This window comes from Saccopteryx bilineata, chromosome 10 (genome assembly GCF_036850765.1).
Source record: "Saccopteryx bilineata isolate mSacBil1 chromosome 10, mSacBil1_pri_phased_curated, whole genome shotgun sequence".
NCBI classification, from domain to species: Eukaryota; Metazoa; Chordata; class Mammalia; order Chiroptera; family Emballonuridae; genus Saccopteryx; species Saccopteryx bilineata.
In genome coordinates this window covers 44,802,990-44,830,087 of record NC_089499.1, presented here as the reverse complement: position 1 = coordinate 44,830,087, position 27,098 = coordinate 44,802,990, and the positions used below count along the sequence as shown (strand labels likewise).

At 46.8% G+C, this 27,098-nt stretch overlaps 1 protein-coding gene across 5 annotated transcripts in view; it reads right to left on the bottom strand.

Annotated features, from left to right (window-relative positions):
• Positions 1-773: 773 nt before the first annotated feature.
• The window catches only part of PXYLP1 (2-phosphoxylose phosphatase 1), an 84,531-nt gene continuing 58,206 nt past the window's right edge, over positions 774-27,098 (bottom strand). For all 5 annotated transcript variants that reach the window (XM_066244908.1, XM_066244909.1, XM_066244910.1 and 2 more), the window contains 4 exons: positions 18,463-18,621; positions 17,654-17,780; positions 8,194-8,333; positions 774-3,118 (listed from right to left, as the gene is read on the bottom strand). In XM_066244908.1, the coding sequence (XP_066101005.1) occupies positions 2,178-3,118; positions 8,194-8,333; positions 17,654-17,780; positions 18,463-18,621 (1,367 nt within the window). In that variant the 3' untranslated portion in view covers positions 774-2,177. The remainder of the gene's footprint in view (positions 3,119-8,193; positions 8,334-17,653; positions 17,781-18,462; positions 18,622-27,098) is intronic.

Genomic DNA, 27,098 nt, shown 5'->3' with positions numbered 1-27,098 from the left:
GCATGCGCCCGACTGGGATCCATCCGGCACGCCCACCAGGGGCGATGCTCTGCCCACCAGGGGGCGATGCTCTGCCCACCAGGGGGCGATGCTCTGCCCATCCTGGGCGTCGCCATGTTGCGACCAGAGCCACTCTAGCGCCTGAGGCAGAGGCCACAGAGCCATCCCCAGCGCCTGGGCCATCTTTGCTCCAATGGAGCCTTGTCTGCGGGAGGGGAAGAGAGAGACAGAGAGGAAAGCGCGGCGGAGGGGTGGAGAAGCAAATGGGCGCTTCTCCTGTGTGCCCTGGCCGGGAATCGAACCCAGGAAAACATCTTGATTCACTTTTATTTTCTTCAAGGTATGTTTAGAAATTCTAAATCAGATATTGCGAGTGAGAACAAAACAAACAAACCTGTTGAGGCCTTAAATACTGTACTCAAGAGATAATGCAAAATTGTTAGCAATAATAATAGATGCAGGTAACATAAATTTTAACCTGGCCCAAGGCCACCAGCTGTGACATGTCCTTCTGGCCCAGCGAGCTCTGATGCTGCTGTCAGAGAAAGAAGCAGGACTTTGGTCCCTTTCTGTTGTCCCTGCTGGGCCCAGTGCAGCCTGCTGCTGGCCACAGTAGACTACGGGGCCTGGTCCTCCCTTGGCCTCATGTACTGTTGAGTGTTATAAATTAAACCATTCTTATTTATACAAAAAAAGGTTAAAATTTAAAAATATTGACACTCACTTGAAAAGAACTAGACTTACAGGGACAAACCATCAGTGGTACATACAAGTATTCATCAAAAATTTATTAATAGAAACAGGTGTGTTTAAATGCAATGCTGGATAGACACGAAAAAGTCGGAATACCAATGACACCAGAGACTCTCACTTGCACATTACATTTCTTCACACAGAACTAGCACCATTAGTTCAGAAACCACAGATTTAATAATTGCTTCTAATATATAAAATACCTTATAAAGATTACTTAACTATCTAGTAACAAAGTTCTTCCAAAAACTTATTTAAAAATCAATTGGAATTTACCTTTCAAAACTCACGAAAATGGTTTAAAAGTTGATCCAATTTCTACAGTTTGTCAAAGGAATGAACCATAATTCATTTTATTAGAAGAAAGTGCCTGAATTCAGCTTCTGGCTCCCTTCTCAACACCAACCAGGTACCGTAAATCGAATATGACGTAGGAATAAGAGCACATCTAAAACTGGTCTCAGAAAATATTTTCCTAGACTATAAAAATACTAAATGGAATACAAAAATTTCAGCATATACAGCAAATAGACTACAGCAGACAAATATGTATTTAAAACTATCTTATACCACAATCATCGTGAACATCAAGTATTATTCTCATAATTTTCCTGTGAGTCCTTCTGATTCAACGTGTATTTCCCTTTGTTTTGTTATAATGTCAGATACAGACCAAATCCTGTGTTTCTTGCAGAAGTTACTGGAGGCACTGCTGAATAATTCTAGGTATCCAACCAATTCTAGGTTCTCAAAGTGCTGAGAATGCAGCTGTCGTGGAGCCTGTCTTCTAGATCAGGGGCCAGCCAACAATAGCCCAGACCAAGCCTGACCCATGGCCTATTCTGTGTGACCTGTGCACATTTTATATCTCGTCTGTGGTGGCTTTCATGTGACAAGAGCAGACTGAACAGCTGTGACAGAGCCTGCATGTGACCTTTTGGTCCACACAGTCTAAAATATTTCTCATCTGGCCCTTGACAGAAAAAGTTTGCCAAGCCCTATTTTACATAAATTACTCAGGAAATTTTTCACTGAACCAGAACAAGGTAAGATGGCCTCAGATTAAGAAAATTTTGGTTGAGGTTTGCTGGTTCCATCGTACAGTACCATGGCAGATCAAAAGAACACATATTTGGGCTGGCAACTTTGAGTATTAAACTATTCTGGCATTGAAAGCAAAGTCTGGCTGTGATAAAGTACCTTCCTTTCTCTGTGAACTGGCCATTGTGTATCAAGTAACTCATGTACCCAGATTCAACAATGTACTCACTGTTCAACCCAAACCATCTGTGTGGCTCACACGCACAATTTCTAGTCTTTGAAAATCAATGATCTTGTACCTTAGCAAAGGACAGAACTAGAAGTGTACCGTTCCCATCCCATCTGGCATAGATTCTGTAAGTGCTGGATGGTATGTATACCTTTCAGAATTCTTCCTGGTGACATGCGTCATGATAATTAGTACTACTACTACCCCCCAGGGTCACAAACATGTCCCTTCTGACAAAGTGGACTAAGTTTTCGAGGGGGCACATGGGCTTGGGGGAGCGCTTATGGTGGTCCTGGCAAAAGGAGGTGTGGAACGTGACGTCGACACCATTGTAAAGGATCCGAACAGAATGCTCCCTGGGCTTTTCCCTGTCTTGCCAGAGCTCAAAGATCAACCTGGCTGCAAACCTTGGGAACCTGGCTTCCATCAGGCCCAAGGCACTGAGAACGGGTGACAAAGTGACATCGTGAGCAGAATAGACGGCAAAGAGCTCTTCTTTCCTGCCCTCAGCAGCACGCTGCATGCGGCCGATGGTCTGATTCAGGATGGGGTGGGCGCCCAGGAGCGCGTAGCCCAGATACAGTTTCTTCTCTCGCCTCTCTCTCTCATCCTCGATCTGATGCTTCTTGATCACCTTGAAATGCTCCATGTCAATGCAGCCATTTCTGGTGCAAGGGAAGCTGATGTTGTGGCAGAAATGGCAGAGCATGGAGTCTATGGGGTTGGCAGCTCGCAGCTGCTTGGTGGGGATGTCCACGATCTTGGCCATCTCCCCATAGGTCCTCTCCAGCTGGCTGTTCTTCAAGCGTAAGAGGTACTGCCGACGCTGCTCCTTTTCCAGATACTGGTTTCTCACTGGGCAATAGCAGTTTCCGGAGCAGAACAGGGCACTGGGCTGGTGCCTGAAATAAATCTTCTTCCAGTCAAAATCTGGGAGAAAGCCATAAAGCAGGGCCAGCCCACTTTGTAGTGTCCGGCTTTTCCCAGTAGTCTCTAAGTAAAGCTGGTCTGCGGACCAGTCACTTGGCAGGAGTTTGTGCTTCTTTAGATAGATGTCCCTCAGCAGCTGGCCGTTCTGCAAATGCTGCACAACTCCTAGAACAGAATGACACAAGCTTTCCTGACTACCAGCTCAGCCAAAGGAAGAGCAAAGGGAAGCTGAGTCAGGGCCCAACTCTGGGAGACCTTAGATCAGTGTGCGACAATGCAGCCGACCCTGCTGCCCACTGTGTGGCTGCTGCAAGAATGGGTTCACATCATCTTAACTAGGGAGCACCTCGGGGTCAGTTATCCATGAAGGGATGTGCGGAGTTGGCCCTGGCCATGCCTTTCGAGGGAGGACAGTGGCCATCTGCCTCCATCCCGCCTTCTTGAGACCAGCCTCTTCTCTGCAGGAGCCTCTGTGACTGGCAGCCTTAGAGGGTAGGAATCACCCTGTGGGTGGGTGCCCAGGCTGTAACTGTCACAAGCTTAAGGAGAGCTTTGTCCCTCTGCCCAGGGACATTCCTCCGTGTGCAGGGAGAGCTCAGGTGACTCAGGTAAAGAGAAAAAGTTGCCTGCTGGCTGCTTAGTCCTCTTAGTGCTGGGAGGTTCCCCTTCCCCCCATCCTCTCAACTTTCCCAGCCAAAGGCTTTCTGTCAAGTTTCTAGGTGTCTGCTAAGTTCCTTGCTGGGGCATTGCCATCTCTTCCATAAGGACACTCTCTCTGTATGAATATGGAATGATTTGCCAGACACCCAGCTAGAATATTTGGGGGGAAAAACAAAAAACAGAAGTGCAGAACAGTATGTTTTTATGCTCCTTTTAGATAAAAATGGGGAAAAAAGAATGTATAGTTGGAGTTGCCTGTGTTTTACATAAAGAAACTTCAGAAGGATGAACAAGAAACTAATTTCAGTGGTTACCTGGCAATGATGGGGACACAGAAAAGGGTGGACAGACATATGTAGGAGCAAGAATTTCAAGTTTACCTTTTAGTTGTTTTAGTGTTGAACCACAGTACAGTAATGAATTGTCTTTAAAAAATCAAAAAGCCTTCTCTTCAAGCAAGAAAAGGCAATGCATGATAAAAGTGAGCTCACCTTCCAGCCAATGGGATGCAATTTCAGTAACAAATACGAATTCTCTGAGAGTGGAAACCATATTCTGGCCCTATGACCAGTAATATTTATTCACATGCCCAAATGGTGAGAACAGCTCCAGGGTAAAGTGGAGACAGGTTAAGGCTGAAATTCATGAGACAGAGGAAACTGTTGGCCCAGGAAGGGGAACAGCTCAGATACAGCCCGACAAAGGATGCCCTACTCTGAATGTACTTATTGAGAGAATTCCCTCAGAGATCTGGGCTGGGACAGACCTTAGCATTTCCACAGTGATTCTCAAAATGGGGCAAACTATGAGTGATGAACATTAAGAATCTGTATCTGGCCCTAGTTCACTTCAGGCCCAACCGTCTATTCTTAGGCTACATATACTAAAGTTGGCAATGCTTACTTTGTGCCAGACCTTTCTTCTGTAATCCTCACACACAAACTGAGGCCCTGAGCCATTCATAGTTGAGAAATAGCAGAACTCGAGCCCTTATCTGGCCCCAACCTCGGACTCTTAGACCCTTCTCATAGCACCTTCTTCCTACGTTTTCATACAGAAATACTAAGTTCTAACCATTTAGGGCTTCTCATCTTCTCCAAACACAGTCTGCACATCCCTGACTTTGTCCCTGCCCTTCACCTTCCTCCGCCCAGTAACCCCTCATCCAGCACTTGGCTCCAATAACACCTTCTCTGCAGCATCTTCCTTCTTCCTGCCCCTGCTCAAATGAACAATTCCTTCCTGTTCCCATATGCTGCTGGACCTCTGGAACATCAGCGGCATTCACCGAGCTCAGCATATGGCAGCGCCACGTTAGGTACTTTGCACATGCTATTGGATTTAACTCAGTACCAGCCCTGTGGAGAAGATACAGTGTGTCCGTAAGTCATGGTGCACTTTTGGCCAGTCACAGGAAAGCAACAAAAGACGATAGAAATGTGAAATCTGCACCAAATAAAAGGAAAATCCTCCCAGTTTCTGTAGGATGATGTGGCAGCATGTGTGCATGCACAGATGATGATGTGATACCGCGTATACAGTGGAGCAGCCCACGGCCATGCCAGTGGAGATGTGGAGGGTACAGAGGAAAATTCAGTGTGTTCTATGGCTCGCTAAATTCGAATCCGTGACCAAAGTGCAACGTGAATATCAGCGTGTTTATAATGAAGCGCCACCACATAGGAATCACATTACTTGGTGGGATTAGCAGTTGAAGGAAACCGGCAGTTTGGTGGAGAAACCCTGTTCTGGTAGGCCATCAGTCAGTGATGAGTCTGTAGAGGCTAGATGGCAGTGGTCCCCAACCTTTTTTGGGCCATGGACTGGTTTAATGTCAGAAAATATTTTCACGGACCGGCCTCTAGGGTGGGACGGATAAATCGATCACGTGACCGAGACAAGCATCAAGAGTGAGTCTTAGACGGATGTAACAGAGGGAATCTGGTCGTTTTTTAAAAATAAAACATCATTCAGACTTAAATATAAATAAAACAGAAATAATGTAAGTTACTTATTCTTTCTCTGCAGACTGGTACCAGTCCGCGGCCCAGGGGTTGGGGACCACTGCTATACAGGATAGCTACCTAAGGAGCCCTAAAAAATCTGTGCGTGAGCCCACATCGAACTGCACTGAATAGGTATGAAACTGGGAGGGTTTTCCTTTTATTTGGTGCAGATTTCACATTTCTATCGTCTTTTGTTGTTTTCCTGTGACCGGTCAAAAGTGCACCATGACTTTACGGACACACTGTATTAGCTCCATTTTACAGGTCTTTCTACTCTGAAGCCGGTGCTTATTCTATAAGATCCTGCAGCCTGCAGCAGTACACTTAGTGGTCTCTATGCACCCTGTCCCACTGCAGCTGAGGGATCTGTCTGGACAGGCAGGGGAGCATCTTACTCATCCAGCCTCCATCCCACCCCCCACACTCAGCTGCCAAAGCATCCTGACAGAGTAGGCCCTAATGCCCAATCTGTTCTTATGCAGTTACGTGGGGTGTCGAAAGTGTGCCAGTTATAAATGACTGTTATATCAGCTATGCTTTTTTTAATGAAATTGAAAATAAAGGATAACATTGGCCATTAAAAAATAAGGGAAAGGGAGCAAACTGTACTGCAAAAATAATTTCTAGAGTAATACTAATTTAGTAAATGGTGATATTAAATCAGTTGAAAAAAAGGTCAGAATGAATTGTCTCTAAGTGTAGGGTCCCCCCCATCCCAACCCACTCTTCTCAGGGAACAGCCCGTGGATCCAGAGGCTGGGCCCTCACTCTCAGTGCACAGTCAGTCACCTGGACCTCTTTGCCTGCTGACGAATGCTGACCTTCAAGGACCCCATCGGATTCTCTCTCAAGAATGTGGACTTGTCAGTCCATCTCTGGGTGTGGCTAGGACTGTCACTCTGTTGACAGACACGCAACAAAATCAAAGAGGCAGGGATAGGTAGCCTCTTTATTTCTTGTTCCAGTCTCTGGAAGCCTGGTCATATTCTTACCCTTGGGGCCTATGAGTCACCCTGAATCCTTATAATAAATGTCCCATTTTTGCTTGAGTTGGTTTCTGTTACTTGGCAACCAGAGTCTAAGCAGTGGTTCTCAGCAGGCATGGTTCTGCCCTCAGGGAGGGTTTGGAGGTTGGGCTGGCACAATAATATGGGAAATACTGTTACTGACACCGAGTGGGTGGTGGCCAGGGGGGCTGACAGTCTTCACCCCTATAATTTTTGTATGTACCATAAGACATTCCTACATGTGAAAAATCTGTTGAAATAGCCTAGAACTGCTTTTTTTGAATCTATAAACACAATGTCATTTTTTATAACATTAACATCCAATGAATTTTCCAGAAATGTGATATTAATTGAGGGATATCTGTATTTTGTTTTGATCAGAACTTTTTTTTCCCCTCCTTTATATTATAGTAAAGGTACCTGATATAGTTTAAATTATATACGTAGAAAGATGATATTATGTTTGACTTTCACTTCAGGATAAAGGGGAGCCTTGTTAATAAGAGGGGTACTGGGTCTGGTAGGATGAGAACTCCTGTTTTAATCTAATGCAGAATCTGTATATGTGGAACTAATTATCAAAAGCTCTGACAAAACTCCTTATTCCAGGCTGGCCCTCTAGAGTCTGCAGCTTGCCCCACTTTGTCACTCACTATCACGCTCCCCAAAATAATGGCTCTCAAAACATGGTGCAACCCAACAGGGTCAACTACAGGACAGAGACCTTCTTCTGTCAAAGCTGAGGTCCTAGGATGTTGATGAAACAAGAAACAGAGTATGGCCAGTAGGTCCTCCTGATTCTTCCAAAAGGGCAGGAGACCAAGCACAGGTTGTTTGAGGTCCCACCAGTTCATTCTCTTCCCAACAAAGGTAACCCCACAGTTAACTCACTGACCTGCCCTGACAGTGAAACGGCTATACAATGGTACAAACAGGGCGGCAGAGAAAACAGTGGCCTTCTGTGAGCAACACACTTGACCAAACATACTCCTTGCTCAGTGGGGTTCTGACACGGGTATGTCTCCCTGAGATCCAGTGCATTAAAACTTACCAGGTGTATGGCTTGAAGTATCTAATAACATGGGATTAATTGCATAAGTCATGGCCCACCCATAGTAGAATAATATGTAGCCATCAGATATGCTGTTGTTGATGAATTGGAAAAGATGATGACAATATACTAAGTGGAAAAGTAGGTAACAAAATAGCGTGTTTAGTAAGATACCATTGTGTATGTGCACGTGTACAAGTGTATGCACATGAATGAACACAGAAAGAAAGATAACTAATTTCTTTGGTAGGATTATGGCTGTTATTTTTCTTCCTTTTGCTTAATTGTCTTACCTAATTTCTCTTCCATAAACAGATATTGCTTTTTGTAATAAAAGTTTTTTTAATTTTTACAAATCAGATGTTTAATTAGCTACATTGGTGGACTCAGAGCTGGTTAAGGCGCCAGTCCCTCTTTACCTTGTGAACCCAGAGCGCGTTGCCCAGGAGTACTCACTTCCAACGTGGGACAAATGGAAGAGGGGGAGAATACCTGAGCGCGTGGCCACACACGTACCTGTCTGTGTGAGCTCTCCCATCTCACAGAGCGGGTGATTGGGGAAGAGGGGCAGGGAATGTAAGGGGCTTTCGAAAGAGGCTCCGGATCCTTTTGTCATGTGACTAACGAAAGCTTCCAGTTTAGGGTGATATGGTTTCCTAAAGAGACAACACAGAGATTTAGTGGTCAGCGTGCTCCAAAGTGGTTGGCAACAGTTTCAAATTCAGCAAGCAAAGTCCCATGGGCTTTCTCCCCCCAAATAGGTACTCGCTCAATCACTTTTAAATTCCAATTTCAGCTCAGCTGATTGGAGTATCATCCCGTTAAACCAAGGTTGCGTGTTCGGTCCCCAGTCAGAACACATACAAGAATCAACCAATTAATACACGAATAAGTGGAACAACAAATCAGTTTCTCTCTCGGTTTCCCCCTTCCTCTCGCTCTGAAATCAATAAGTAAGTTAATTTTAAAAAATATTTAAATTCCAATTTCCTTTCCATTCAATCAGAGGTGCCTACGCACAAAAATTCCCACTGTGAAAGGCCACCCGAGTGCCTCTCCCCTGCTGAAGCACCAGCAGTCCGGGAGCTGGCTTTGCCCTCCCCCAGCACTTCCCAACCTGAGCCCTTCCTGTCTCCCTCCGCAGGAGGCCATGACCCTCACCAGACAGTCGTGCCTAAGATGGGTACCCTTGATTTGTCCCTCCCCTGCCTCTACACATGCCATCTGCCTCCCAGTCCTGCAGATGTGTCCTCCTGGGACTTCACACCTCTCTCCTGCATACCTGCAGCCACTAACTGAGCTCTGGCTCAGACAGCTTCTGTCTGGATGGCACGGGCTCATCTTTGGACTGACTGCAGCCTAATCTTGCCCTTCTACTGTGCCTTCTTCATCACCAGAGAGATCTCCTTAAAAGGCAACCCCAACTCGTCACTGCTCTTCTACACTGCTATCTTCTGGAAGGAGCCCCTCATGCCTGTCGGTCTGTTCTGGTCCTGCCTCACAGTACGGCTCCAGGCTCCCCAGCTCCCTCCACTCAAAAGCTGCGCTTGCTCGGGAAACACGCAGCCCACCAGCTGACTTCTGTTCCCCCAACGCAACTTGTGTTGGCTTTCCACATGCCTCTTACCCCTAGAAAACCTACCCCCACCTTCACCTGGATCTCCTTTAATCTTTAACTTATCTGACCTCTGGAAAGTTCCTTTCAAAAAAATTAACTGATTAAGATACCAAGATCTTTATAGTTCTCTGCAGTTCACTATGTCATTTTGCACATACAGTATCTCATTTCATGTGGGGTGGTAACAAATAGCAAAACAAACAAACAAACAAAAACCCAGTGTATTTATTAGACCTGACATTTTTTTATTTCTGCCATGGAGTATTTGTGGTAAATCAAGATTTAATTAATCTTTCTAGTCACTAATATATAATTCCTCTGAACAATGAAATGACACAGGTATACACACTTTCTCTGAATAATGAGATGACTTATGAATATTTATACCTTTTCTATGAATAATAAAATGGCCTATGAATGCATATACATTTCCAGACGAACAGAAGTGGACGGGTAGATTAGTTCAAACATGAAACCAAATCATCATGAAAAGAGCGAAGACAAACTGCTCTACTGGCAGCCCCTGCCCCCCCCCCCCGTCTGAAAGCCCAATTAACATTTGCAACACTTTAAAAATGTCTGTCAAAATAGGTTTAATATCTTTCAAAAACACAAAGCTAAAAAAAATTTCCAATTTTTAGAAAATAGGTTTTGAAATGAGAGAATATGAATCCTGTCCCACAGTATCCTCTGATAAGTCAGCCCAGGCAGCTGCAGGGCCTGCCGTCTTTGCATACAAACAGAGGGCAAGTTATTTTCCCTGAGGCTAAAACACATAAATATTTGCAAATTGGGAAATAAAACTTCCAACTGATCATGAGGCTGCCAATATGAATGCACAGAAACAGAGGCTATGCCTCAACAGGAGTCAACGGTGCTGCTCTGCGCCGCCCTTTCAGGTTGGTGATGGCTGAGGATCTGGGAAAGCTTTGCTGCCAATTTTGGAAACAAAATTTCACTACTGAAAAATGTGCTGAGATGTCCTAGGTTCTCAGGAAATCTGATTGCTTAACGATGTGTTTGTTTCTAACTGTATTCATGAAAACCGGGTTTTGGTAGGGCAAGATGAAGATTCAGAGAAGAAAAACTTCACTTCTGGAAGAGAAAACAAATAAATGGCTGGACCTTGCTTAGGAAGAAACCTGAATCCCTGGGGCTGTCCTGGATCTGAATAACCAGATCCTCCGGGCCTAGTCCACTAAGCCGTCCCTGGAGCCAACAGGGTACCTAGCACATGGCAGATACTCCAAAAAGGCTTGTAAATGAATTCACCTGGGAAATGCCCCTCCTAGATGCTTCATGAAAAGTCCACACCTGCCATAATCTGTAGCAATGAATATAGCAAGTTCCAAGTGTTTATTAAAATGTTCATATTTTGATGAAAATATTAAAAATAAAGGCCATTGAGGGTGAGACTATTGTGACAAAGCTTTTCTTTGACCAAACTTTAGTAAGTCTCCTTTGAGCCCTCTTGCCAAATAGCCTTGACCTTTGCACTTACATTAGTCTTCACATGACCCAGTTTTAGCAAAAATCCTGCTGAGAATCCGGCCAGAATTTCCCACTCTTGATCTGATCAATTTCCTCATCCCCTGGTGGTTATCTGATCACCCTCGGCCACCTTTAGCAAGAATCCTGTCAGGTCAATTTAGCCAGAATTACTCCCTCACCCCTGATATCACCCCCTAGTAATTTTCCATTCACTAACCTCCACCTTACTCCTTGGCTATACACCCTTCCATTGTCCATGCTGTATTTGGAATTGAGCCCAGTTCTATACTGAGGTCTCTTTTCCCCTACTGCGTTAGTTTCTGAATAAAATCTGTTTTTACAGCTTTAACAACTGTCTGGCTCTGGTTTTTCTGTTGTACACTAAAATCTATTCTCTTCTTGAGAATGTGGTTAGATCCCATTTCTGAAGCCCTAATGATTAGGGAGAGCCACGTGACTCAGTGTTCGCCAGTGATGTGGAAGGATGAATGCCCCTCCGGGGTTCAGGCTTTCAGATCATGGGCATGTTCGCTTCATACTCTTTTCCTTCCCTCTGGCCACTATTCAGGCGTGGCAACAACCCCGGTTCAGTCACACAGACATCCCTAGGGGGTGGGGGGAGCAGCATGTGGGAGGAACCAGGGGCCTTGCATGACCAGAGGGAGAGAGGCTAGTCCTATGATCTAGAACATTCACCTTAGCTCTTTATACAAAGAAGAGACATATTTCTTTGTTATTCAAGGCAATGCAGTCTTGGGTCCAAAGGGTTAGCCTAAGACAATGAATTTTTCTTCAGGAAAAACTCATGTTATTGTGGCTTTCACATTGAAAATTCAAAGAATCGGAAGTGATACTATTTTAAGCCTTCAGAAAATTCACTGCAAAGTTCTTATGTACATTTTCATATGCACTGTTCATACCTGTACATGCCACAGAGCTTGAGACGGAACCCCGAGGCTAACCTACATACCCACCAGAAGATGTACTGTGCCCCAGCAATAACCTGAGCAGTGACTGACTTCTGCATAGAACACAGGACTAGTGGAGAAGAGGTGTGACACCAGTGACACTGTTATCAGGAAACAATTACAGAACACTTACACGGATGGAAACTTGAATAAATTCATACCACAGATTTTCAAAGTTTATGCTAATTAAATAATTTATTATTTTATGCTAATATAGTGAAACCCTAAAAAGATAAACTCAATAGATTTATCTCAGTCTGCAGCTTTCTGGACCTTTATGATTTACTTGGCATGATCGATCGCCTCCTCCCTGCTTCCTGAGGCTCTCTCCTTCCTTAGTTCTTATAATTTCACCCTCCTGCTTTCTTTCGTTTGGGTCCTCCTTTCTCTCCGTGCTGCTACAGACTGGTGTTTCCCAGGACTCTGTTTTTTGGCCCCGCCCTCACTTCATAGGCTCAGTCTAATTTCATTTCCACAGCTTTAACTGTGATCTACATGCTGAACTCTCAAATCAACCTCTTATCTCCCAGCAAGATAAAGCTGCTGGGCCCCACACTACATGCCCCATAGTATCTTCTAGAAATTACCACTTGGATGTCTGATGACAGTTCAGACTTAGCACTAAGACCTCTCCTCCTAACTTCTCTCCCATATTTCCCTTCTTCTGTGCTATTCCGGGGAGGGGCACCATCCAGTCAGAAACCTGGGCACCATCCCATGTCTCTTACCCAAGAACTACCGATCCCACCTTATAACTCTCTCAGATCCAATCCCTCTCCAGCTCTGCTGCCACTCCCTGAGTTCCAACTACCATCATTCATTCATTCAACAAATATTTAGCTGTGTTCCTCCTATGTGCCAGGCACTTTCCTAGGCACTTGGGATACAGCAGTATGAACAAAAACAGAAGTCATATTCTAACCTTGGAAAACAGACAACTGCAATGAACACTATAAATAGGTGCACGTGTTAGGAGATAAAAGATGCTATGGAATGATGACGCCTTTATCAAAAAGAAGAGCAGCATAAAAGAGACCTGGGAGGCTTGGGTAGAAGGAGAAATGCATTGCAATTTTAAGTGGAGTGGTCTGACTAGTCTTTTGGATAAGATGACATTTGAGCAAAGACTTGAAGGAGGTGAGAGAACTGGCCATCATCAAGCTACCTGGGGCATAGCTGTCTAGAGAAAGGACACAGTTGGTGCAAAGCCCCACAGTGGCAGTGTGCCCACGTGTTTCCCACACAGGGCAGGAGCAGGAGCAGGAGCAGGAGCAGTGTGGCTGAGGGCGAGCATAGCAGCAGGGAGGTTAGAGAGGTAAGGGGAGGAGGAGGAGCATAGGTGGCCTTAGAGGTCATTTTAAGGGTATGAGCTCTGAGTCTATGTGACCTCTTTCTTCTGGATCACTAGCCCTATCATATTATAAACACCACCACCAGCCTCCACTTCCTCCTCCACATCATGGTGGCCAGAGATCTTCATAATTTCATCCCTCCCTAGCTCCCTCACCACCATCATGTTCAGAGTCCATGTTCCTTACCTGGACATTCAATACACCAGTTGACCTAGTCTCTACCCTCCTCTCCACTCCATGCTCAAGCCTGTGGGTTGAACTGTCCACCTCCTCACATCTTTACACAGGTAGGCCTCACCACCCCACATACTGTTTCTCATCAGCTGCTACCTGACATTCCTACATACCTGTTAGGCCCCTTTCTCTTGGTGGCCTTCCCTGATCTACCATCCTACTTCTCTCTACTCCAAGCTGAGTTGGGCTGCCCCTCTTCTGGCTCATGCCACTAAATATGGTACCAAAACTACTTCCACTCTTCTTCCACTTCTTTCTCTAATACTGCTCCTGCTGCTACTACCTGTGCTGGCCACCAGTTACTAGGGGCTTACCACGTGCCAGGCACCAGATCTGTCTCTCCAGAAGTGGCTGAGCCCCCCATGGGCAGGGAGGGATAACCTTTCTTCGGTGAATTCTTAGAAGCCCATTCTCCCCCTCACTCTTCCAGTCCAGCTACATACTAGTCTTATTGTTACTCATACATGCCCAGCTCTTCCAGCCTCAGGCCCTTTGCACTTGCTGTTCCTTCCATCTGGAACATTCTTCCTCATCAGATACACCTCCATTTTATTTAAGTGCCAGCTCAAATGCCAATTCCTGGTACATGAGCCAGGTACCTGTGGCAGTACCTGGCATATGACACACGTTTAAAAATAAAATATATTAAGTAATTTCTTATTTATCAATATTCTTTTCTTCTTTGTATGTAGAAAAGAGTATTGAGTTCATATTCATTAATGCAAACAAAAAGCATTTATTAAACATAATAAATGTCAATGGCTAGTAACCTTACTACCAGCTAAACATAGTCCTCTGAGGGTAAAAAGAGCAGCTTTGTTGGCCCTGCCCAGTTGGCTCAGTGGTAGAGCATCAGCCTGGCATGTGCAAGTCCTGCGTCTGATTCCCTGTCAGGGCACACAGGAGAAGTGCCTATCTACTTCTCCACCCTTCCCCCTCTGTTTCCTCTCTATTTCTTCTCGTCCTCTCCTACAGCCATGGCTTGATTAGAGAGAGTTGGCCCCAGGTGCTGAGGACGGCTCCATGGCCTCTGCTTCAGGTGCTAAAAAATGGCTCCGGTTGCAATGGAGCAAGGGCCCCAGATGGGCAGAGCATCACCCCCTAGTGGGCCTGCCACGTGGATCCTGGTGGGGGCACATGTGGAGTCTGTCTCTGCCTCCCCTCCTCTCACATAAAAAAAAAAAGCAGCTTTGTCATGAGGCATACGGCATTCAAAAGATGCAGCTCCACACAAAGACTGAGAGAGCCGTGCAGTGTGTCAGTGTGAAGGGAAACACAGGGGCAACTGACTTACATAGACATGTGGCTTCTCTCATTTAGCGCACTCACGGCCCAGATGTTCCCTTTCACGGGACTAGAGTAATGGGCACACTCCAGGACTCACTGCCTTTTAGGAGTGAAGCTGAGCTAGTACCTGGGAAGGCACCTGGCACTGCTGGAGACCTTGATCCCGTGGACCCAGGGGATTCAGAAGCCCGAAGTGGTTTCAAATTGCTCAGAGTCCTGTGCATTCTTATGAATGACAGGTCAACATTTATTGTTTTAAAAGATAGAATTAATTATATGACATTAATTAATTAAACATGCATACCTCACCTAGTTTCTACGAAGACTTAAAGTAGATCCTAAAAATACAGAATGTTTGATACAATAAAACTAGGCTACGAGATCAAGGCCAAGGAAAATGAGGGCAGAAGCAGCTAGGGCAGCTGGTCCCCAGGAACTATGGCTCTGAAATGGGAGCTCCAGAAATGACCATGTCAGTGAATCCTGCCATCGCTCTGACAGAATGAGGGGCCCTGGGACCTGTCCTGCCTTCATGACACTGACCACTCAGGGACGAAAAGAGGCTGAGCCCCAGCAGACCTCCAGGTTGCTGTGGTAAATGAAATGTCATCCCCTTATCAAGCCCTTGGTATGGACCGGGTTCAGTGCCTCACTCTCCCACCTTCGTCAGACTTCACCAGGATGTGAGAAAGGAGGTGTCACCATCCCCGTTCCAGAAAGTGTACAGAGGCTCAGAAAGGTGAAGTGATCGTCCCTCTATCACACAGGCTACAATGGCCTCAGAGGATTCCATGCCAAGACTTGTTCTCATAGGAATACATGATAGGCAGTTATGACTTGTGATTTTCACTTTGGTCCTGAATTCATCCTGCAACCAACCCTGTCCAACAACTATTATATGCCAGGCTTGGGCTGGGCATGGGTGATACAGGAAGAAGTAAGACCCAATGCCCTGGAGAAGCTGGTGGTGTGGGGAGGGGGGAGGACCGAGGCAATTGTGTTGGGAAAGCAAGCTACAAAGTACCAAGGTGCACGGGGGAGGCCCTGCATGCTGCCAAAGGGCCCGGTCCATGGGCCCTTTTTCTGGGAACAGCCAGGATGGCCCCCAGAGGCTTTGAGTACCCAGGGACCTTCTAGCAACAGCTGATTAGTCTGACAGCAGACTTCTGGTCTGAGCCGAGCTTCTCAAATTCTCACTTCTGAGAATTTGAAGCCCAGATAGAGAAGGATGACTAGAAGGTGCAAATAGGCAGAGACAAACATGGTAATGTCCACGAAGTCCTTGGGTCCAGCCAACTCAAAGGCCTGGTAGGTCTATCTGTGCCCAAGCTGCTCAAAAGGTAGATATCCAGCAGTGTGCAAAGGCAGGACTGTGCCAGTTAACTCATAGCAACTCTGTTGTGCCCAATGGAGCAAAGCCACTTCCCCAACCCCCTGAACCCCACCCTGTGCCCTCCTGACACCCCAGGTGCTCCAGCCCATCTCCATGATCCAGAAACTAAAGGGTTAATACCCAGCACAGCAAGTGACCTCCACCCTTGCCCTGGTCCGCAGGCCAGTGAAGGTCTGATCATGAAGTATTTTGTTCTGAGACCCTTCTCAGATGTCCCTCTTTCAAGTTGGAAGTGAGGCCGTGGCTGTGCCTGACACAAGCAGAGAAGTCATCTCATACACAGGGAGAGGTTTCCTAGAGGAGCCAGCATCTCCGGGGGCCTCGGAGGAATTGTGGGAGTGGGCCAAGCAGGCATGGCGACAAGCGAGCCAAATGGCAGGTGAAAAAGCCTGAAGGGGGGGGAAGGGGGCTGGCAAGAAACGGGTATGGCAGGGGCACAGGATCCAGTGGGAAGGTTGGCACAGAAGGCTAGAGTCTGGAGGAAGAAAGCCAGTGTCCACATGGCACCCTGACAGGGACTGATCTCCACTAGGGTGTTTGCCAACCCAGGAGACACCAGGACAGGCCTCCATGCTTGCTGAACATAGAAAACACAAATACCCAGATTGTGAGCATCATGGCCTCTAACAGGAAATGAAAAAAATGTCTGAAAGCCTACACAGTATTTCATGATGTTTTTACCAAAGATGGTTCACTTATTCTTCTCTATAATACTGAATAATGAGAAGGCTCGAGATTCAAAGAGTTAACCTGAAACACCCGGATCCACACTGCGGTCCACCTGGAAAGAACAGCCCTGGCTGCAGGCAGGCAGTCCACGCCCCTACCAGGCTGGCCTGCCCGGGGCAGGCTGGCACTCGGGAGCATTCCATCAAAATAACGTCTCCCCGCTGAGCACTTCCCCCGTTTCCTCTCCTCATTCAGCAAATTCTGCTCGGGATGTTACGTGTCCCCAGACACGATTGCTAAAGCCTGGCCCATCATTTTATTGCTAACTGTGCCTCCAGTTTTAGAGCCATGCCATTTCCATGTGCACCATTTCCACTCTTTTCAATTATTTTTCATCCTAAGGGCTCTCAACCGAGAACACACTGCCTCTACTCTGTAGATATTTGAAGTAATACCTTACACTTATGTGGCTTTGCAAATAACTGATAGTGTGCATTCCCCTCTATCACCTCGCTATTGCTCACCCCAGCCCAGCATGGGAAGCATCGTCATGCCCATCTCAGAGGGTGAAGGCTGGGGCTTAGAGAGACTAAGGGACTTACCTGCTTCCCTGAATGAAACAGCTGAGCCAGGGTCCAAGGACTCCTAACCTGGGGCTCACTGCACCATGTCCCAGCCACTTTTCAAACTGAAGAACAGCAGGGCTCCTGGGAGAGTGGGACTCAGACTGGCCAGGGCTTTACCTGCTGTGTGGCCTCACACAGGTGCCTTCACCTCTCTGGGCTTCTGTCTTTTCAACTGTGGAATGTGATTACCACGCAGGATCATTCCGAAGATCAGGCTCCTGGCAAATGGTTCTCAATCCAGGACAGGTCACTCCCCATCCTGGCATTCTCCAGTCAGCATTTTAACTGGGACAGAGGTAACAGATTTTGAAAAGAACTTTTGAAAAAGTGCAATTTACCTGTTAGCCACTAGAGTGCAGTCAATTTCTGGTCGCTTGGTTTTGGGAATGACATACAGTGGGTATCGATCCCCATGTCGAATGAACACATGTACTGAGACCAGCTTAAAATGATGCGGGGCATGACCTGCAAGAGACAGACAGAAAGAGACAGACATATTGTCTTGTTACCAGTCAGGAGGTGTCAATCCTTTTCACGTCACAGAGTGAGGAGTGGTAACTGGTGGAAGGGTGCCGGGCTAGGGGTGGGCGCAGGGTGCCTTTGAACAGACTCACAAGGCCGGGCAGAGGAGCATGAGAGGGCTGGTTACATCCCAGATCCCCAGAAGTCACGGGGAGGCTCTGAGGGTGTGTCTGGGGGGTGGAGGCCTGTATAATGTGGGCAAGAATATTCCTGTGGCCTCACTCACACCCACAGACTAGGGGAAGGCCCACAGGAACACTGAACATGACTTCTGCTTTAAATCTCTCTTGACACAAGAAAGGGAACAAACAGCTTTAACATCATGCTCTGATATACTCTCCAAAAAGTAAAATTCAACGGAGAAATCATATTTTCCCACCCCTTTCTTGCAAAGACGCCAGCAGGACATCCTAAATTCCCAGAGAGCCGACTTGGAAAAGCTGGGGTGATGCTCTAGAGGGGGAGGCTTAGACCCGGGAACTCACTCAAGGGCACAGCCTGCTGGCAGGAGCAGGATTGGCACCAGGAGAGCGAGCTCTTTACCACCATGCTATGCTACTTCAAGAACCAGTCCCCAGAGGGGTGTCCACCCAGGTACCAAGCTGGGCAGAGCATGCAGACCTACCTTCCATGCTGCGTTCGGCCACACGAGGAACATTGCAATACAAGAGAGCTTCGTAAACCGGGTCCGTCCCGGGGGGCTCTGTCACGGGGTCAGGCATGATTCTCTTTCGACTCTTGCTACTCACTCCATTCTTAGCTGTTGACACTGGGATCAGGTGGACTGCAAGGAAAGCCAAGCAGGTCAGGCATGACACATGCAGTCACAGGGTGCATGGGGCCAGCTGGAGGGGCACAGAGTGTGGCTGGATTTTCATCTTGAGTAGCTATTCTTTCCCTTAGTATAGACTTAAGTGCAGTACAAAGTCAGCAGCCCCTCCAAGAACTGTTTCTTGAGCTCCCATTGTGCCTTGACTCTTTCTTGATGCCATGGCTCTCTCTTCACTAATAATTATGCAACACTAGTGGGCCACCCCCCAAAAAAGGGGCCTCACTCACAGTGGTAAAGGAAGAACTTACACACTAACTTCATTTAAACTGATTACCTCCTTACTAATACCCTTTGAATTACAGTAAATACTAAGGAAGAAAACCAGTGGTGGGATTCAGCCAGTTCGCACCAGTTTGGCAGAACCGATACCTAATTTTTTGTTGAGTTCAGCAAACCGGTTGTTAAAATGGCACTTGTAATCAGGGTTCTCTCTAAGGTGGGCGCCTGGGCAACCACCCAATGTGGAAATCCCAAATTTACATTCCTTACTCTTTTTTAATGTTCACTTGTGCAACAATGTATTCTAAGTGCCCGGAGTAATGTTTGTTCCATTCATAGGTGAAAAAAAATTGCAAGTGAGGACACCAATCAAGAAGCAATATGGAAATATCTTAAATAACAGTTTTATTGGTTTTTGTCAGGTATTATTTAATATTTTTTTATTGATATTTTAAAATTCTTTCTTATAATCTAGTTTTGTGTACCTCTTTTATTGTTCTTATTTAAGTATTAAATGCATGAAATAATAAACTACCTTTTGGTATATCGTTTTTTATACTTAAAACAGTCATTAGGGCAGAGAACCAGTTGTTAAATTATTTGAGTCCCACCACTGAAGAAAACCATCACCTTTTGAATATTTACAAAGAAGTAAACACAGGTATCCGCCATATCTCACTTAATACCACCTGATGTGCACTTTGTGGCCCCTGGAGCCCAGTCACAGGCCCACACTCATTAATCCTCATGAAACTACTTCATGAGAAGAAAGCCACAGATGCAGGGGGAGGCTGAGGCAGCTGCCCAATGGAACCCCATTGCAGCTCACCCCTCTGTCTCCAGGCCAAGTCCCCCCATAGTCTTCTGGATGTCACGTGTGGGCCCTGCAGTTTGTTATGCTTGCCCAGCTAGCACCCTTCCTGTTGGTGAAGCACTCCTTCCCCTCCTTAGGTAGTTCTGGTTGAACTGTCAAATGCAATGGCTCTGGCCCCTGCCTGGGGGTGGACATGAGATTGGAGTCAATGAGGACAGTGATGTGGCAGCCGGACTCCGTTCTTTGAGAGAGGTGCTCTGCAGACATTAGAAAAGGGGCTCCTTCTCTTCTAGATACCAATCTCTAAGAGTGGAAACTTGGGGCTGCCCCAGCCATCTGTCCCTCCATGGAGAGCCTTTGTCTGCAGTAGAAGAGAATGGTGCTATGCAGAGACAAGCCAGACCAATACAAGAGGAAAGTTAATCAGAGACCAAGAGAGAAAGAATGTCTGAGGACATCCATCCTCTGTGCCCCCAAGTACAGATGTGGCTGAAGCCAGAACCTCTGTTAGCTATGTCGAGGAAGTCCTCTTCTTGCTTAAGCTAGTTTGAATTAGGCTTCAGTTACTTTCAGCCAAATGAGTTCTGATTAATACACTTGATCAATTATTTATTTATGAGCGGATGTAAGTCGATCTTCTGGCTCGTGGTCCTCAGTCCTTCTGTGTTTGGGGAACCTGTGTAGCATCACAGATTTTCTGGAACTCCCTACACAATAACAGTTACATTTTTAGCATCCACCTACTGAGGAAATACACAGAAGCAGGTGTGCCCATCGATCATCTAACTTCTGAAAAGTCTACTAATCACCATAATATTTTATAGATGCATACATTTGAACAATTGTCAAAACACAGCCCAGTTGCCAGTCTAAATCCATTTAAATTCCCTAATTTCTTCTACAAATTCTTCTAAATAAATATTTAAAACTTGCCTTGGCAAAAAAAAAAATGTTATAAACAGAGGTAAAAGACAAGCAATCCACTGAGAGGAAAGTATTTACAAATACACAACAGGCAAAGTATTACTATCCAAAGTGCATACAAGCTCCTAACACTGAAAAAGTCAGTAAAGGCAATGAGCAGGCTAATTACAGCAAAATAAATACCAACAGCAACACACGTACATACAAGAAGATGTTCAACATTACTCATACTTAAAAAGAAACACAAATAAAACAACACTAGGAAACAACCCTCCCCATCAGACTAGAAAATCACATAGTAGTAACATTAGCACTGTTAAGGGTATGAAACTATGCTCCCATACACTGAAGGTGACAGTGACAACTGGAACGACCTTTTGGAAGGAGTATTTGGCTATAGTCACCAAAATGTTCTATGTGCTTTATCCCTGGTCCCATTATTCTATATCTTGGAATCTAGTCAACAAAGACATGAAGTCCCACCACAAAGATGAATGGCCAAAGAGATTCACTGCAGTGCTATTTATAGAAACAGAAAAGGGGAAAACCTAAACAGCTCTCATTAGCAGAACAGAGTGACACGGACAATGGGGAATATTCTGCCACTGTGAAAAAGAACAGACAAGAATCTCAAAGACAGGTCCTGGCCGGTTGGCTCAGCGGTGGAGCGTCGGACTGGCGTGCGGGGGACCCGGGTTCGATTCCCGGCCAGGGCACATGGGAGAAGCGCCCATTTGCTTCTCCACCCCCCCCCCTTCCTCTCTGTCTCTTTTTCCCCTCCCGCAGCCAAGGCTCCATTGGAGCAAAAGATGGCCTGGGCGCTGGGGATGGCTCCTTGGCCTCTGCCCCAGGCGCTAGAGTGGCTCTGCTCACGGCAGAGCGAGGCCCCAGAGGGGCAGAGCATCACCCCCTGGTGGGCAGAACTTTGCCCCTGGTGGGCGTGCCGGGTGGATCCTGGTCGAGCGCATGTGGGGAGTCTGTCTGACTGTCTCTCCCCGTTTCCAACTTCAGAGGAATACAAAAAAAAAAAAAAAAAAGAATCTCAAAGACAAAGGAAGTAGATAAATAAAGTCACAAGTTAGCTGCACAATCCTTTTGTGTAAAGAAAAAACAAACTATACATGTATGAATACACAAGTGTTTGTTTATTATGAAAATGCACAGAAAAATGTCTCCAAGGACAACCATCCCAACACAGCAGTGGTTTCCTCTAGAAAATGGGTGTGAAGTGTTTTCACTTGTTTTTCTATAACTGTCTATGTTGTTATATACATCCACATATATACATAATACATATGTATATATATTTACCATATGTTACATATATTCTAAATATATAGAAATATGTGAATATTTCTATAATGCCTACATATACTTTTTTAGTAAGCATATTTTCATTACTTGTGTTAAAATAACCCTCACAGAGCTATAGAGTTGGCCCTTCACCAACTCAAAATTAGCCCTTTAGTGGGTCCTAGAGCCATTTTCTTCTCAGTAGCTGGAAGGGGTCAAAACTGCTAGCACATGGCTCAGGAGTCTGGAGGTAATTTACTATGGAGGAATTTGTCCCAGATCAAGGGAATAAAGAAAATTAGGTGTCCTACGGCAGTATCTCAGTGACCCAGGTCTTCTGGCTGTGTGGCACCCCTCAGTCCTTGACTGTGCTCTTTTATGACAGGGTACCAGATTCTGGCCCCTGGACCTTGCCTGTGGGCACACTCTCTTTGAGTCTGGGCTAGGGAGAAATAAAGCTCAGGAGACACGATAACGTGAGTGACACAGGGGTGGAAGGACATGGGTCCTGGGTGTTTCAGAATCCCTACAATTTGCTGGTTTATTGGCAAGCGCACAGGGGGAGACCTGTTGGGGTTACCACTTGGGAATGCTATAGACTGAATATATCCCCTCAAATTCACATGTTAAAATCCTGACCTCCAATGTGATGGTATTTGGAGTTGGGGCCTTTTGGAGGTGATTAGGCTATGAGGGTAGTAAGCTCATAAATGGGATTAGTGTCCTTATAAAAGAGATCTTAGAGAGCTCTTTCATTGTGTGAGGTTACAGCAAAAATATGTCTTCTCACTGGACACTGAACCGTCTGGAGCTTTGATCTTGAACTTCTCAGTCTCCAGAACTGAGAGAAATAAATTTCTGATGTTTATACACCAGCCAATTTACAGTATTTTATTAAGCGGCCCAAAAGACTAAGACGGGAACTATGGTACCCACAACCCAAGGAAGCAGTGGTTTGAAAGCCACAGAAAAGACTGGGGGTTACTCAGATAATCCATCCAGAAAGAATTTGTCTGTTGCTTCCTCTGGCATCTGGGCCTCGCCCACCAGCTGCTGAGATGCCCTGTGCTGTTTGTGCCTTCCTGAGTCACCAGGACGCAGAGTCCATCCATGTGGGTCCTTTGAAGGGTCCTCCAGATGCTAAACATTTGGGGGGGGTTCTGATGTATAGAAGTCATAAGGTGATGTTTCCCCAGCTCCATCTCTCTGCCTTCCCTCCCCTGATATGGTTCTCATTGTCCTGAACTGCTCAGAGCCACCCTTGTCCCCATAGGATGTTTCTCACATATGTTTGCAACTCTACCCTCAACCCCACCTCTGTTCTCCAAATCTGGCAAACTGTGTCACTGATCTCAGGGGTCAACTCTCCCAGGAAGCCCACTCTGAACCCCCAGGGAGTTTTGACATTCCACCTCTATGAGTGCACCCAGCTCCTGCTGCCATCCTGGGTCACACCACAATACCTAAGCAGGCACGGGCAGTTTGGCAACATGCCACCCCAAACATCCAGAGGCCGGGACTATGGCTCTTTCATGTTTATCATCCCCTTCCCAGCAGCAGAAGGCAGGCCTTTCAAGTATGCTCAGAACTGGTGCGCTGAGCCAGGCACTGAGCTCCATGCTTTTGGTGAAATACCCCTTGAATCCTCACATGGGAGGGCTGAGAGAAAGGGGTTACCCAAGTAGCCTGGGGGTGGGGAGCGTCAAGCAGCTTCCTTAAGCAGACACCCAAGCTGGGCCTGAAGGGCGGAAATGAAGCTGGCCACATGGGGAAGAGGAGGACTGCAGCATGGGCAAACGCAGCAGACAGAGGCAGCCTGTGGGCTCCAGATGCCCTTGGAGGCCTGGCCCAGTGAGCCCCACCAGGGCTGATGTGCAGGGAGCCCTGGGAGAAGTCAGCTGCAAAGGAGCCCAAAGGAGCAGACCCTCAGCTGAAGGCTGCCCTTGGCCTGGCTACTGGGAGACTTGCCAGGTCGCCCTGCCTCCCCCAGGGCACTGCTTCTCCTGGCCAGCCTCGTCCAGGTCCCCAGCTCCTCCGGCTGCCCTGAGGAACAATGAGCAACTCTGCTGAGCCAAGCAGATGGCAGCTGCTCAGATGTCAGACAAGCAAAAGGGACTGTGGGGGCATCAGAAGAGACAGTAGGCAGGCAAATCAATGAATAACGAGTATCATGGTATAGGTATAAAAACCCATGAATCTAATGAGGCCCTGGGGCCATTGAACCCATAGTCATCATGAATAACAGAATAGAAGACACCTTTATTGATAATTAACTTGGTGCCACTGGGCATGCATTTCTCTGTGGTGTGATTTCCAAGCAGAGAAGATTTCTATGAGCCTCCTGTGTATACGAGTCTCTTTCATTACAGCTGCTTTACCTGCTCACCTCATCGACAATCACTTTCATCCCACTGGCATATCTACAACCTTCTTGTATAAAGATGCCAATGGGATCTCAACATCAAAAAAATGTCAGAAAGCATTACCTCTAAAGTAGTTCCTTGGGCCCCCTCACTCATAAAAGCATCTAGTACAGTGGTCCCCAACCTTTTTTGGGCCAGGGACCGGTTTAATGTCAGAAAATATTTTCACGACCGGCCTTTAGGGTGGGATGGATAAATGTATCACGTGACCGAGACAAGCATCAAGAGTGAGTCTCAGACGAATGTAATAGAAGGAATCTGGTCATTTTTTAAAAAATAAAACATCGTTCAGACTTAAATATAAATAAAACGGAAATAATGTTTAAGTTACTTATTCTTTCTCTGCGGACCGGTACCAAACGGCCCATGGACCGGTACCGGTCCGCGGCCTGGGGGTTGGGGACCACTGATCTAGTATATTTAGAATCCTTAGTAAAATAAGCAGGTGCTGTTCCTTGCAGGCCCTCTGCCCTCTCTACCCACCCCCATCCTCCGCAGTGCACATGGGTGAGTCCATGTGTATTATTAGCCAACACTCCTGCAGCTCTAACTAGCAAGCAAGTCAAACTGGCCCATACTACTTTTTCCAGCTTTGGACCTCACAGTAGGAAGAATACCCATCAGCCAGGCAATAGACCTCAGGCCAAGGCAGGTCAAGGGACTGGCCTGGGGTCTTGCAGTCTGTAAGCTCAGGCCTGCTAAACTCCTGGGCCTGGAAGTTATGCATCTTTCATCCACCCATCCAGCATTTATTGAGCATCTTCTGGTAATTCTTCAGAGACTAAGAATAAGTAAGGTCTCTGCTCCTCTGAGGCTTACAATCTAGTTGGGGAGGGTGGTAAGATATTAAAAGAAAAAAAAGGGGGAGCCTGACCAGGCGGTGGCACAGTGGATACAGCATTGGCCTGGGACACAGAGGACCCAGGTTTGAAACCCCCAGGTCGCTGGCTTGAGTACGGGTTCACCAGCTTGAGTGTGGGGTTGCCAGCTTGCATGTAGGATCTTGGACATGACCCCATGGTCGCTGGCTTGAGCCCAAAGGGCACTGGCTTGAGTCCAAGGCCACTGGCTCGAGCCCAAGGTCGCTGGCTTGAACAAGGGGTCACTGGCTTGGCTGGCGCCTCCTAGACAAGGCACATATGAGAAAGCAATCAGTGAACTACTAAAGTGTTGCAACAAGGAATTGATGCTTCTCATCTCTTTCCCTTTCTGTCTGTCTGTCTCTCTCCACTAAAAAAAAGAAAAGGAAACAAAAGGAAGGGGAGCAGGCCTTCTTGGTCTTGGTGCCTTCACACACCTTGATTGCTAGTGTAGGGGCATGGGTGCAGGGATGGTGCAGTGAAGACAGGATAGAAAGGAGACACTGGGAAGTCAGCCCGAGAGAACTGTAACAGCCTCAGGCAAAATCTGACCTTGCTAGCAACAAGTCGTGGCTCAGGATCCAGCACTATGAACATGTCTGGAAGGAGATGTTTCATCAGATGAATAGCTTCTTTTAATTTTTGTTTATTCTATGGATAGTCCCCACGGATTAGAGAAAAGGAGAACAAGGACCCAGGGTCAGGGTCAGATCATAACTTACCAGCACAGGCTCCTCGCCCACAGTCCCCACCTGGCCTTGGGCCTCAAGCCACCTTAGTTACTTCCCCAAACGCAATGATCCACAGGGTTAGTAGGTAATGTTCACCAGGTGTCTACAGTCAGCTCATTACCTGGGAGTCATTTAGATTTGCACAAAGATAGGCCAGCATCTTTCTTTCTCAGGAAGCCAAGCCAATGCTGGTGGCCCCAGCTCAGCTCCCCACGCCAGGGTCTGAGCCAGGGCAGAGGACAAAAATCTAGCTACATACCTGACCTTTTCCCACCAGCTTTAGCCTTAAGAGCCTGCTGTATGCAAGCCCTTTGTAAGTACCTAAAAACTGACTTTGGTAAAGCCCTGTGGTAGCCCCCACCCTGGTCAGATCACCACCCCACCTTCCTTGAAGTGGCTCCTCCCCCATGCCAACCACATGGTGTGGTAGGGATGCCATGCTCCTCCGAGACCCTGTTCTTGCCATGCTGACTGCTCCAGCAATGGGGACCCGACACTAGCCAACTGTGCCAATAAAGGCCCTTTCCAGGAAAGAGAGGCTTCTCAGGTGGAAGAGTCAGTTTTACAGGGAGCTAGGCGGCCTCCGAAGCCCTGCCTCTTGCCATCTGTGCCTTAAGCTGCCTCCTGCTGTCCTGCTTGGGTGTTGTTTAGTTAGCTCTTTGTCTGATTACACAGATGCCCTGGCACAGTAAAGTTAGGTGCTGGGAGCCACAGATGTCCAGTGAAGGCAAGCATGATGGGGCTCAAGTGCTGGCTCAGCTCTGACCTCGTCGCTCTGGGCTCAGCTGCCCCACAAGTCACACTGCTGACGGCACCAGCCAAGAGCCTCATGGGACCAACATGTGGCTTCACCATCTGCTTTTTACCTTCCTAACTCCAGGGCCTGCCTCACTCTTGGTGGGACCTCAGCCTTGGCTGGTCATCTCTCTTGAGGTCTGTAGTCACCTCTTCCTTGGGACTCCTCTTTTTTAGTGCCATTAAAGTCTGTCCTCAGTCACCCCTGTCGCCACAGCTGTCCATGGTTCTGAATGCAGGGAGGCAATGTGGGGCTGAGGTCAGGAGGTCACAGTCACAAAAACCTGGGTTCAAGCCCTGGCTGGTTGGTTCAGTGGTAGAGCGGCGGCCCGGCATGTGGAGGTCCCAGGTTTGACTCCCGGTCAGGGCA